Raw genomic sequence first — 13,683 nt, forward strand, 5'->3', positions numbered from 1 at the left:
AAAAATTAAAATCGGGTCATAATTTTTCCGAGATCCCATATTCCTAATTATAGGCTTTTCAAAAATACGATCGGTTTTATAAATCGTTTAATATGCGATATATCTTAGCAAAATTAAGCGTTCGATATATTTTATCTTGTTGGTGAAAATGAGTAAAATCGGTTCAGGAATTACCTCAGCCTTCATATACTATATATGATGATTTACGTTATTCTATTGGACTCTATGCCGAATATATGGGTTGAATTGTGTTATCTTTATAAAATTACATCAATAAATTGCAAGAGTATAAAATGTTCGGTTGCACCCGAACTTAGCCTTTCCTTACTTGTTTTATTTAAAAGCAACATCCTTGTACTTGAAACAAAGACCACCTAATTTCCGATTATTCATACATATATGTATGTATAGTCTATAGAAATCTTATACTTTACACCTAAGTGCAGTTTCATTGTCAAGTCTAAGCAATTTGCCGCCCACAATGTTGGCTGTCAACAGTGATGGCTCCCCAAAAACAGCTGGTTACAATGAGTAATGAAAAGTGAATTGTATGCAAATTCATATGTCTATGTACGTATGCATGTGGGACTATACTCAGATAGTATGTGTATCTTCATTGTAAAGCATAATTTATGCCTCTAAAGTGCTTTTTATACAAATTCATACAAGTAATTTGTTAGCGTAAATTGCACATTAACACTGAAAAATGTAATGACACATACTACAGGTGTATATACAGAAATGTATGTTTGTATGTATATTTGAGTAAATGGAGATTCTCGTATCATCATACAAATGATTATACTGTTAATATTATCTGTAGTTACACTCATACGTGTATTCAAGGTTTTAGATTCATATGTATATATGTGAATATATTTACATAAATATGTAAGCACTTACATTTATGCCGGTGATGAATCGCGCTTTATTCAAGTATTCAAGTATTCAAGTAGTATCTGCAGCACTTGTGCCGCGCATTTATGCATGAGTGTGTGTGGATATTTATGTGTGCGCGTTAAACGCTGAAAATGGCAGCCTTGGCCGCGAAGCCAGTGTTGCATGTTACCGCACTGTTAAATAAAAGTAAATGAGTCGTAAAGGAAAAAGCAAAAACAAAAAAATAAATAAATTTCAATTTGATGACTACTTGCGCTGTGCGGCTCAGCAGGTGTCGATAATATCGAAAATTATTATGTTATTAAATATCTATAAATAATTTACTGCGCGTGGCACATTTAAAGACAATGTTTAAGACGAAACATTGCCATTTCATGAAATTATTATTTGAAATCACGTAAATGTGTTGATTATATGAATAAAGCGGATGGTTAATCAAATTGCTGTTATCATTTTGAATGCCCGGAAAATTTAGAAATTATTTAGAGGAGTTGTTGCTGTAATTTAGTGCATTTATGCAGGTGTTGAATGCGGAAAAATAATAAAATCAGATAAAATTGTGCAAAAAATTGAAAAACAAGGAAAGAAAAATATCTAAAAATTTACAAAATTTCAAAAATTCAAATCTCAAAAATTTTTAGAAAATGAAATTTTGTGATTAAAAAGAGTTTTGTGAATTTAAAATTTTAAAATTTTAGAAAATTAAATTTTGTATAAAAAATATTTTTTTAAATTCTAAAAATTTTCGAAAATAAATTTTGAATTAAAAAATATTTTTTAAATTTTAAAAATTATTGAAAATAAAATTTTGAATTAAAAAAATATTAAATTTAAATGTTTGAAAAATTTAGTCACTTATAAATTTTTTATGACTTACATATTTACATATAATTCTTTCCAACTCTCTTATTATGTAAATTATCAAGTTCGCTTGACCTTAGCTATGCTTATTTGCATATACCTATGTATAATGGTGTATGTACATATGTAGGTACTTATAAATAAATTTGCATACTAGTGTATTACCGTGAAAACCTTGATGAACTCAAAAATAGCATTGGCAACTTATACTTTTTGTTCTTACTGTTTTACATGGCTGAATTCAACTCTTTTGCAATTTTATTTGCTGTTAAGTAGTATGCAAAGTACATTTACTTGTATACATCACAAGATGTGTTATTTATTGATCCCCTGAATTCTAAATATATTGTTTAATTTATATAAAAACATGTAAGAAAAAAAAAACGATTTATTTATTTAATTTTATTAAGGGAACTCACAATTCGTTCACGATATTCGGCATAAAGTACACTAAAATGAGGGCTGGGATATTTGCAAAGAGCTCGGACAGCTACTTTTCACAAGCCTCTTCTGAGTTCAACTTTACACCACTATGCTATGCTGGCGCTATGTCCGGGCTATTTGGTGGATGCGATAAAACCTCCATCCGAGCTCCCGTAAATTTTGACGAGTCAGCAACGAAGTTTGTGGTCTGGCGTTGTCCTGGTGGAACACTACACCCTTCCTGTTGGCCAATTTTGGTCGCCTGCTTCAAGCGGTCCAGTTGTTCGCAGTAGATGATAGAATAAAGCGGCCATATGGAAACAGCTCATGGTGGATGACTCCCTTCCAATTCCACCAAACACACAGCAAAGCCTTCCTGGCGGTCAATCCCGGCTTGTCCACTGTTTGGGACGATTCACCGGCCTTCGACTACGACCGTTTTCGCTTGATATTGTCGTATGTGATCCATTTTTCGTCGTCATCATCCGCTTAAAAATGGGTCGAGTTCGTTCCGTTTCAGCAGCATATCGCAGGCGTTTCGGTACAGAAGGTTGTTTTGTGTAAAATCTTGCGACACCCAAACATCAAGCTTTTTTGTATATCCAGCTTTCTACAAATGGCTTGGTGACTAACTCTCATCTCCAGAGCGATGTCACGAGATGCCACATGCTGGTCTAACTCGCTGTTTTCCATGATTTGATCCATGGTGTCGTTTTCACCTTCTCTTCCCTCACAGTTCGAAGTGAAAGAGTACCATCCCCCAAAACACAATTAATCTCACGGAACGTTCCTCTATTTCGACGTTAGTGAATTCCATGTTTACACGTCTATAACTGTTGAACGCAAATATCCACAGTAATCATGCATAGCGTCGTTTTGTAGGTTATGTCAAGACCTTTCAGAGGTGTATAGTAATGCCAGATACGAGCTCTGCAGCGCTTTATACATAACCGCGAAATTCAAAAGACAAAAAAGGCGAAAGGGAGATAATGCTAGGGGAAGTTATGACTCGATTTCAATCATTTGTGGTACAGAGATACACTATTAGAAAAAAAGATTATATCTGGATTTCTGATTGGATCTGAGAGATTTAGCGGTATTTTCGATAAAAAATTATCCATTGTCACTGTGGTCTTCATGTTCGATATCTGGGACATTGAAAATTTGTAGTCCGATTTGTGATAGCACATCTCAAATGCATTATTTGTTATTATTGATTATTATTGATTCTTTATGTATTACTTTTTCATATGAGAAGTTGGAGTGGTTGATTACCGATTTCGCCCATAATCCACTAGTAACATCAGGCAGTCAAGAAAATGTTATGTAGCCAATTTCGATGAAATCGATCGAGAAGTTCCTGAGTTATGATGTTTGACCCAAAAGAGGTTTCCAACATATTATTTGTATGGTATAGGGTTATTATTCGATTTCATTAATGATGTCCAGAAAGTTTGTTTTTTATAACTTCGGTAATTTGGAAAATATATACAAAAAACTTTCCCATCAAAATCTCATCCAAAATATGCCCCTCCCTAGAGTGATCCTTTATACCAAATAATAAACTTCCTGTTTCTTCGAAAACTTCCATCAAAACCTCTTTAGCATTACTTTACATATTTGCTGAAGCCCACAAATTTCGTTAATATTTTGTCCACACACAAAAATGTAAAAATATACACAACACCACGGTTGACTGGCGTTCGAGTTGCAACCAGCCATGGGGCACTTTGTATAAATTAACGCTGGCCAAAAGGCGTAGCAAAGTGTTGACGCCCTGCTGTTGCAATTATTTTACACTTAATTTACTTCGCAACCATCAAGCAACAACCAACAACAAATAACTCGGTTGTCAATTCGCAAATTAAATTGTATAAACAAATGAATTACGAGCCAGCAGTCACCAGCAGATTAAGTCAAGCGCGGCTTATTAGCATAAGTTGATATGGGCAAGTGCTAATGTACTTAATTGAACACATTACCACTTATGACATCACTGATGCATCATATTGCTACAATAACAAAAACAAGTGAATTTGTCCGCTGTGGCATGTGCGGCGGCAGTTGTGTGGCATAAACGCAGTGAAATGATTGACATAGAAAAATTTGATGAGATTTTTGATGCGAATTGCGCTAAATAATTGCTGCTCAATAGCTGTGACAGCTGACAGTTGACAGTAGATAATCACACTTACGGTATTTGATGTCAAGTTCAGCGTGTTGGGAATCGATTGAAAGTATAAATAAGTGTGTGATGTGTGTGTCATTTGATGCGAATCATCGCTTCTAACTGACTCTTCTCTGGTTCTGGAGTGGAGTTATATGTAGAAATGTCTGTGTGTTTTATCGCATTTTCTGCAGCGCAATCTTTACACATAACAACTTCGCTTGAAATGCAGTTTTTTATTTTCGATTTAATTTTTTGCTTCTCAATCAATTAACGTTGCGCTCTAAAAGGCACTTTTAATTGGCAAACATTTCTAATTCATTGGCGCATTGTTGCCGTCAATTCTTTCCACTCACAACATATTAGTTTCCATCATGATACTCCATTAAATAGCGCAAAATTAATTAAGTTGAACAGCGGGAGCTTGGAAAAAAGTGTCAATTCAATAGAATGTGTTGTGGAATGCTTCGCGGCCATTTGATGTCGACAAAACGACAAATCGGACAAACTGGTGGCACGTACAAGCTGCTTACAGCTAAATATGCTTATAAATATGCGCTTTTTTCTCCATAGTCACGCGTTGCCATGCATAAATTTGTAAAGAGTTTAGCTTTTTTACAGTTTTTTATTTATTATTTTCATTTGTTAATATTCTAATGGTGGAATGCTGTTGAGTTTTCATGAGAAGTTGTGGAATAATTAGCAATAGTCTTCAGGCAAATAATAAAATGCAGAAATAATGATTAAAATTAATGACAAGTGGAAATTTGCTTCCAATTTATTTTTATTTTAAATTTTTTAAGAGAATATTTTTACCAGATGATTAAAAAATATATAAGTTTTTTCAATAATTGTCACAAAACTGATATTAACAATATATTTTTTTTAAATACATTTTAAATTAAATTTCATATAACTTTTTTTTATTTTGTTTTGTTCATTATTATTTTTTTTATTAATATTATTACAAAAACTTTAGCAAAGAATTTTTGAATTATTAAATTTATTTTTTTAAATTAAAAATATATTAAAAAAAATACTTCAAAAAATTTGATTAAAAATTGTACATTTTTTATATTTTATATTTTATATTTTATATTTTATATTTTATATTTTATATTTTATATTTTATATTTTATATTTTATATTTTATATTTTATATTTTATATTTTATATTTTATATTTTATATTTTATATTTTATATTTTATATTTTATATTTTATATTTTATATTTTATATTTTATATTTTATATTTTATATTTTATATTTTATATTTTATATTTTATATTTTATATTTTATATTTTATATTTTATATTTTATATTTTATATTTTATATTTTATATTTTATATTTTATATTTTATATTTTATATTTTATATTATATATTTTATATTTTATATTTTATATTATATATTATATATTTTATATTTTATATTTTATATTTTATATTTTATATTTTATATTTTATATTTTATATTTTATATGTTATATTTTATATTTTATATTTTATATTTTATATTTTATATTTTATATTTTATATTTTATATTTTATATTTTATATTTTATATTTTATATTATATATTTTATATTTTATATTTTATATTTTTTATTTATTTTTTTTTATTTTAATTCATTATTATTATTATTATTAAACTTTGACAAATTACTGAAAAAAAAATCAAAAATTAAATATATATAAATATATAATAATTTTTACATTTTTTAGTAAACATTTTTAAAAACATTTTGTATAATTTGGGCATTTTTGAATTAAATATTAAATTCCATGGACTTTTTTTCCAAGCTAAAAGAACATATTGCTACGAAGGGATTTTTATATTTATATATGTACTCTTAGTTAACCGTAACTAAGACCGTAACTTCTAAATTTTTTTTTTTTAATTTTTTCGAAAATAAAATATTAAATTTTAAATAAATGGATGAAATATCATAATTTGATTTAAAAACAAAAAAAAAATGAACGTTAAGCCATATACATATTTGAAATTTTTATATAATTATATTCTTATAGAAAAGGACAAAATACATATATTTTTGTTTTTTAGAAAATAATATATTAAATAAAAAAATGTTGCAGTAAATGGATTTAATATTACAATTTGATTTTTTGCATAAATTTTTAATTTTTTTGTGAAAAATTTTGTAGAAAATAAAATATTAAGTTTTAAAAATATTTTTATTAAAAGTAAATTTTACAATAAATGGATTTAATATTATAATGTGAATTTAAAACAAAAAAAAATAAATATTTTTTAAACAATATATTTGGAATTTTTTAGAAGAAAAATATTGCATTTACTCATTTTTTTTTTCAAATTAAAAATAAATTCTAAAATATATGGGCTTAGTATTCTTCTTCTTCTTCTTGACTGGCGTAGACACCGCTTACGCGGTTATAGCCGAGTCCAAAACAGCGCGCCACGCATCTCTCCTTCTGGCAGTTTGGCGCCAATTGGTTATTCCAAGCGAAGCCAGGTCCCTCTCCACCTGGTCCTTCCATCGGAGTGGAGGTCTCCCTCTTCCTCTGCTTCCACCAGCGGGTACTGCATCGGAGCTGGAGCACCTTCATCCATTCGAACAATATGTCCTAGCCAGCGTAGCCGCTGTTTTTTTATTCGCTGGACTATGTCTATGTCGTCGAATAACACATACAGTTCATCGTTCCATCGTCTGCGGTATTCGCCGTTGCCAATTCTTAAGGGACCATAAATCTTCCGCAAAACCTTTCTCTCGAAAACTCCTAGTTCCGTCTCATCGGATGTTGACATCGTCCACGCTTCTGCACCGTAAAGTAGGACGGGAATGATGAGAGACTTGTAGAGTTTGGTTTTTGTTCGTCGAGAGAGGACTTTACTTTTCAATTGCCTACTTAGTCCATAGTAGCACCTGTTGGCAAGAGTGATTCTGCGTTGGATTTCCAGGCTGACATTGTTATTGCTGTTAATGCTGGTTCCCAGGTAGACGAAATTATCTACAACTTCAAAGTTATGACTGTCAACAGTGACGTGGGAGCCAAGACGCGAATGCGCTGACTGTTTGTTTGATGACAGGAGATATTTCGTCTTGTCCTCGTTCACCACCAGACCCATTCGCTTCGCTTCCTTATCCAGGCGGGAAAAAGCAGAACAAACGGCGCGGGTGTTGTTTCCAATGATATCGATATCATCGGCGTACGCCAGTAGCTGTACACTCTTGTAGAAGATTGTACCTTCTCTATTTAGCTCTGCAGCTCTTATAATTTTCTCCAGCATCAAGTTAAAGAAGTCGCACGATAGCGAGTCACCTTGTCTGAAACCTCGTTTGGTATCGAACGGCTCGGAGAGGCCCTTCCCGATCCTGACGGAGCTTTTGGTGTTGCTCAACGTCAACTTACACAGCCGTATTAGTTTTACGGGGATACCAAATTCAGACATCGTGGCATAAAGGCAGCTCCTTTTCGTGCTGTCGAAAGCAGCTTTAAAGTCGACAAAGAGATGGTGTGTGTCGATCCTATTTTCACGGGTCTTCTCCAAAATTTGGCGCATGGTGAATATCTGGTCCGTTGTTGATTTTCCAGGTCTAAAGCCACACTGATAAGGTCCAATCAGTTTGTTGACGGTGGGCTTTAGTCTTTCACACAATACGCTCGACATAACCTTATACGCGATGTTGAGGAGGCTTATCCCACGGTAATTGGCGCAAATTGTAGGGTCTCCCTTTTTGTGTATTGGGCAGAGTACACTGAGATTCCAATCGTCAGGCATGCTTTCTTCCGACCATATTCTGCAAAGAAGCTGATGCAAGCACCTTATCAGCTCTTCGCCGCCGTATTTGAATAGGGCTTAGTATTAGTAAAAAAAAATTACATAAAATTTCTTAGAATTTTTATTTGACTTGAGCCAATATTTATATTTGATTTCTTTTATGACACAAAATTGTTTTAAGTAATAAAAAATTCCTTAAAAATATTTGCTTGAAAAATATTTAAAATTTATCCTAATGTAAATTTAGGTGTATCTCAAATCTATATTGATTTCATTATAATTTAATTAATATTTAAATTTTATTGCGAATTAAACCTATAAATTTATTACTTTATAAATATTGATCATAAGCACACTTAAATCGATCAAAACAAGTATTTATTTTTGCTTTTGTCCCTTGAATAAAATAATTTATTATTTTTAATTCAGTTAAAAATAACATATCCAAGCTTTCAATTGCTCGCTATAAGCTGTTTGTCTGCATTATAAAACGCAATAAAGAATATTGTTGCATTTAAAATAAATTGAAATGTCACAATTTGTCAACAGTCGTTAAAAAATTGAAGTTCCAACTGGTTTATTTAATATTAAAAATCAGTAAAAAAATTGTATGAATTGAGTTAACTTCAAATTTTCATGTATATATGTATTTTTTAAATTTCCAAAATTTCTTATCAAAAATATTAAATAATTATATTCAAAACAATTTAAAAAAATAATAAACTCATTTTAACCTAACTATATTGCTTAAGCCACCACTTCACTCTCAATTCTAATTATCTCACAAAATTTCTCAATTTATCTTACAGTTCACACAATCCACATACGCCCTGGTCACGTGCCTCATTTCAATTTGTGCGGCGATACGTGTCGATTTCAATACGAACAAGGGTCCAATTGTGCCACCAACACCACGTACAACGGTACGCCCCTTGCCGCCATACCGTGAGCCAGCGCCCGTTTGGGAGGATCAAAGCAATGATATACCGAATCCGAATCCATACACGTAAGTTTTATTACAAAAGACTTAAGACACGAACTCGTTGCAAAGATTTATGTTTATTAGCGCCATAAAATGACAGTTTGAATTGTGTTGAGTTTGAGAAATATTGCTTGAGATATTATTATTATTTTTTCACTGAGTTATTTAAAATAATGTGTAATTAAAACTTAACCAATGAAAAACATTAGATGGATATTCCATTTGTTCCAATTTATTGAATAATATTACTGAAATAAAGGTATTTCCCAAACATGTTAAGAGTTGCCACGTTCCCTGAAAGACTAATTAAATAATGTTTGCTAGCAAAAACAACTCAGGCCTTTGCAAACCAAATGTTAGGCACTATTTTTCTCAGTTTTTTTCGCCAAAGATGGCAACTCTAATTCAAAAATGTTACTATTTTTCATTAGTGGCAACTCTACATCTATTTAAATTGTGGATTTCTGGAACGTTTTTCAGAGAACGAATTTCAGAGTGCTTTTTCTTGGATACCATAGATTATTATTTTTTTCTTCGAAAACTTTTAGACCTAAGCGACCAATATTTGGACCTATTTACATTTGCATCTGAAATCTGGTTAGGGTTACAGAATAAAAGTACCGTTTTAACTTAATTAATGATTATAACAAACGTGGTAGTTCATTTGAGAAAACTATAATTTTTATTCAAAATTTTTTTTTATTCGAATCAGGTGGCAACTCTATGAAAATATTTTTATATTTAAGAAATTTTCTAAAATTGTCAACAAATATTTTTATTATTCATAACCGAATTTATTTTTCAGTATTTATAATTTTTTAAATAAATATATATGGCAACCCTTTTATTAAATCTGTAATGTAATCCATGTCTTAACTTTCGTTGGACTTTAGCTTAGTAAATTCACTTTTAAATATATATTACGCGCATAAACATACCATAGCCTTTAGTAAAGTAAACGAATATTCAGAAAGACAGTACTGCCAATAAATACCGTTATTTTCCACTATCCACACTGCACACTCATAAAATTTTATAGTTTAATTTAGCAGTGCAGATTTCCACTAACTCTAAACCATTTTGTCTACCTTTCAGCTACATTTTACCGCCTCCATCGCGACCACGTACAACTGGCAATAATGTTGGCAACACCGGTCAAAGGCCACTGCATTACTATGGCAACCTTTTGTTACCCTCCAACGAGAATGCCTTCGCGCAGCAGGGCAGTACGAATGTAGGCGGCGGTAGTTTGGCAGCGAAATATATACCGAATGTCGGAATACGGTATACAGCAGTGGTGGCGCCTACCTACAACAGCAACAATTACAACAACAATAACAATAATCAAGCGAATCGCAATAACGGTGGCAGCAATTACTTTGACGTGAACAATAAATTGCATGGCAAATATTATAATGCGAAAACGAAAAAGTACAAGGCATACGAGAAGGTCAAATACGTGCCACAAAACTATGTAAGAATCTATTATTATAAATAAAATGTAATATTGTAATATTTCATGTTGATTTTGGAATTTTCTTTTGGCTTAGAGGTGGTAGTATTTATTTATAAGTAGGGAAAAGTGACAAAATTGAAGTTAGGGTGGAAGAAATTGAGTAATTAAAATTTTTTTTTTTTGCAACTCAAATTTTTGTAAAAATATTTTTAATAAGTTACTTTAAATGACACAAAAATTTATATATTTTTTTTAATTTTAGCTTAAAGTATTTTAGGTAACACTATAATACCCTCTATAAGTGCCTCATATAACCCACACTCATATCCACCACACAAACACTCATATATTATTCCAACACTCACCTTCACTATACTCATCTATCGCTCATTGTTAGTTCCGTAGACACATCTATTCACATCTTCATCATACCTTCTCATTACAGTATCCACTCTCTACATTGGCACTGCCCATCGAAAAACCATACACAAATGCATTCAATCAAGAACAGTTGATACGCACACAACAGTTGCCACAAGTTGTTGCACCCAAAGCCTTTCGACCAAATGAAAAGCCAACAAGCGAAGTGGAAACCGCAGCATCCGCATGGACAAACACCGTTAGTGCAGCAGCAGCACCTTCAGTTGCCACACAAGCCAAGTGGGCGCACGCGAAAGATCAGCCGCTGTTGAAAAGTAAGACCCTCCCTGAGAAGCTAGCAATCGCATCAACAGCTACTACAACAACAACTGCCAAAACAACGGGAGGTCAACAGGTGAACGCTATCACCAGTGCGAAGAGCAGGTGAATGTGCAGCAAATACCGTTACAGCTATCTGAGTTGCTATCTGGCTGGTCTGAGAGCTCAGGCAGCACAAATATAAATTAATTTTGAAGAGAAAATAATTTTCAAACGCATTTAAAACAACAAATCAAGAAAAAAAGTGAAAAAAATGTACCTCAAATAAACAAATGATCAACTTTTTGGACATTTACTGTTATAAAACCGTATTGCTACATTTTTTTGTTTGTATCTTGTAAATTTTACTAACCAACCGATTCAGTCAAGTTTGGCTAATTATTACATAATAAGCAATGTCCCTTTAGGACTCACCGATTTTTTTTGTTTTTTAAGTTTTGCCTTGCCATAGAAAAGCAACAACGAAAATTCATAATTATTTTATTATTTTTTAAACAAAAGCTGTATTGTTGGCAGCGTGCTATGTACAGCTATATAATAAATATTTTGTTATATATTTTATATATTAAAAATGAGGACAAACACTGTGTACCAATTGTAATCGTATTAGTAATTATGTATGCTAAATATAAACGAATACTTTCTTTTATGAAAAGTAATTGTAAATAAATAAAACGAATAATGTATAAATAAGAAAGCGAACAATAAAACTGAATAAATATATATTTTAGCGAAATTAACTGGTTTTTATTAAAAATGAAATTTATGATGAGAATTAAAGAGGTAAACAACAATTGCTTGTATATATATGTAAGTATATGAGAGTTTCTTGATCAATGTCTAGTACACGTTTCATCTTTCAACTACGAAACTTGACTTCATCGTCCAAAATGTATTTGTGCTTAGAAAATACTTAATCTATTTCCAATATAATGAAATAAAATATTTAAAAAAAAATTAAAAATTATAAGATGTGCCCGGCTACATAAAGCGTGTTTTTTAGACTTTATTATGAAGACAAGAGTATATTTAAAAAATGATTTCGGAACCGGTGCGGCTGACTCAAATAAATTTCAGTCGAGAGGACCAAATTTCGACAGCTATTTGTATCGTATGTCTCCAATAAACGTTCTTCCGACGTAAGTCTTTTCATTATGAAATGACAAAGCAAACTAACTATAAACCGAGTGACAGCTGTCAAAAAGACCAACTCCGAAAAAAGTATTGCCTCATTGAAAACCGCGTGTCTAAAAAAAACAGGACCTTCTTTGTGGCAATAAAGCAACGTTACTCGAAAAATAGAGGGGTCTACACTTTAAAGGGTTTGGGGTAGTCAGGATTTTCAAAAAATCATTATTTTTTGCATTTTCTTTAAGTGTGTAAGAGCGCTTGGCCACTCCGAAACGCTAGTGTGAAATTTTAAATGCAAAATTAGGTTAAAGCTAGGTGTTTTGAACTGTTGACAACTGTAGCTTGAAAACCGCTAAGTAAATTTTTATGAAATTTATACAGCTGTAAGAATACTTAATAAACCAGGGTCTGATCGAGACTTTATCTTTATTTTTATACTCTCGCAACAAAAGTTGCTAAGAGAGTATTATTGTTTTGTTCACATAACGGTTGTTTGTAACACCCAAAACTAAACGAGTTAGATATAGTGATATATGTATATCAAAATGATCAGGGTGACGAGACGAGTCAAAATCCGATTGTCTGTCAGTCCGTCAGTCTGTCCGTGCAACGGATAACTTGAGTAAAAATTGAGATATCTTTATGAAACTTGGAACACAAGTTCCTTGGGACCGTGAGAGGGTTGCTTTCAAAAATGGGACCACTGCCACGCCCACAAAATGAAAACACGTAAAGTGTCATAACTAAGCCATAAATAAGGTTATAAAAGATAAAATTTGGCATAAAGGATCGCCTAGGAAAGGGTATATTTGGATGTAATTCTATTGGGGAAGTGGGCGTGGCCCCGCCGGTTATTTGTATATATCTCGCAAACCAATATAGTTATATCAATCAAACTTTCTGCAGTCGGTTCTCTTACGTACCCCACCACACACCATGAAATTAGTTGAAATCGGATAATAACCACGCCCACCTCCCATACAAAGGTTAGGTTGAAAATTACTAAAAGTGGGTTAACTCACTAACGAAAAACGTCAGAAATACTAAATTTTACAGAAGAACTTGCAGAAGGAATCTGCACTCAGATTTATTTACAAAATGGAAAATGGGCGTGTCATCGCCCACTTATGGGTCAAAAATCATTTCTCAGGAACTACTCACCGATTCGAATGAAATTCGGTATATAATATTTTCTTGACACCCTGACGACACGTGTGGAAAATGGATGAAATCGGTTCACAACCACGACAACTTCCCATGTAACTCAATTTTGAACTCCATCTTATTCCTTCACATTATA

At 31.9% G+C, this 13,683-nt stretch overlaps 1 protein-coding gene across 2 annotated transcripts in view; it reads left to right on the plus strand.

The window, feature by feature from the left end:
* The window catches only part of LOC105220835 (transcription factor stalky), a 41,931-nt gene extending 30,121 nt beyond the window's left edge, over positions 1 to 11,810 (plus strand). For both annotated transcript variants that reach the window (XM_011197362.3, XM_011197364.3), the window contains exons 3-5: positions 8,925 to 9,121; positions 10,193 to 10,571; positions 10,999 to 11,810. In XM_011197362.3, the coding sequence (XP_011195664.2) occupies positions 8,925 to 9,121; positions 10,193 to 10,571; positions 10,999 to 11,361 (939 nt within the window). In that variant the 3' untranslated portion in view covers positions 11,362 to 11,810. The remainder of the gene's footprint in view (positions 1 to 8,924; positions 9,122 to 10,192; positions 10,572 to 10,998) is intronic.
* Positions 11,811 to 13,683: the final 1,873 nt, after the last annotated feature.

This window comes from Zeugodacus cucurbitae, chromosome 4 (assembly GCF_028554725.1).
Source record: "Zeugodacus cucurbitae isolate PBARC_wt_2022May chromosome 4, idZeuCucr1.2, whole genome shotgun sequence".
NCBI classification, from domain to species: domain Eukaryota; kingdom Metazoa; phylum Arthropoda; class Insecta; order Diptera; family Tephritidae; genus Zeugodacus; species Zeugodacus cucurbitae.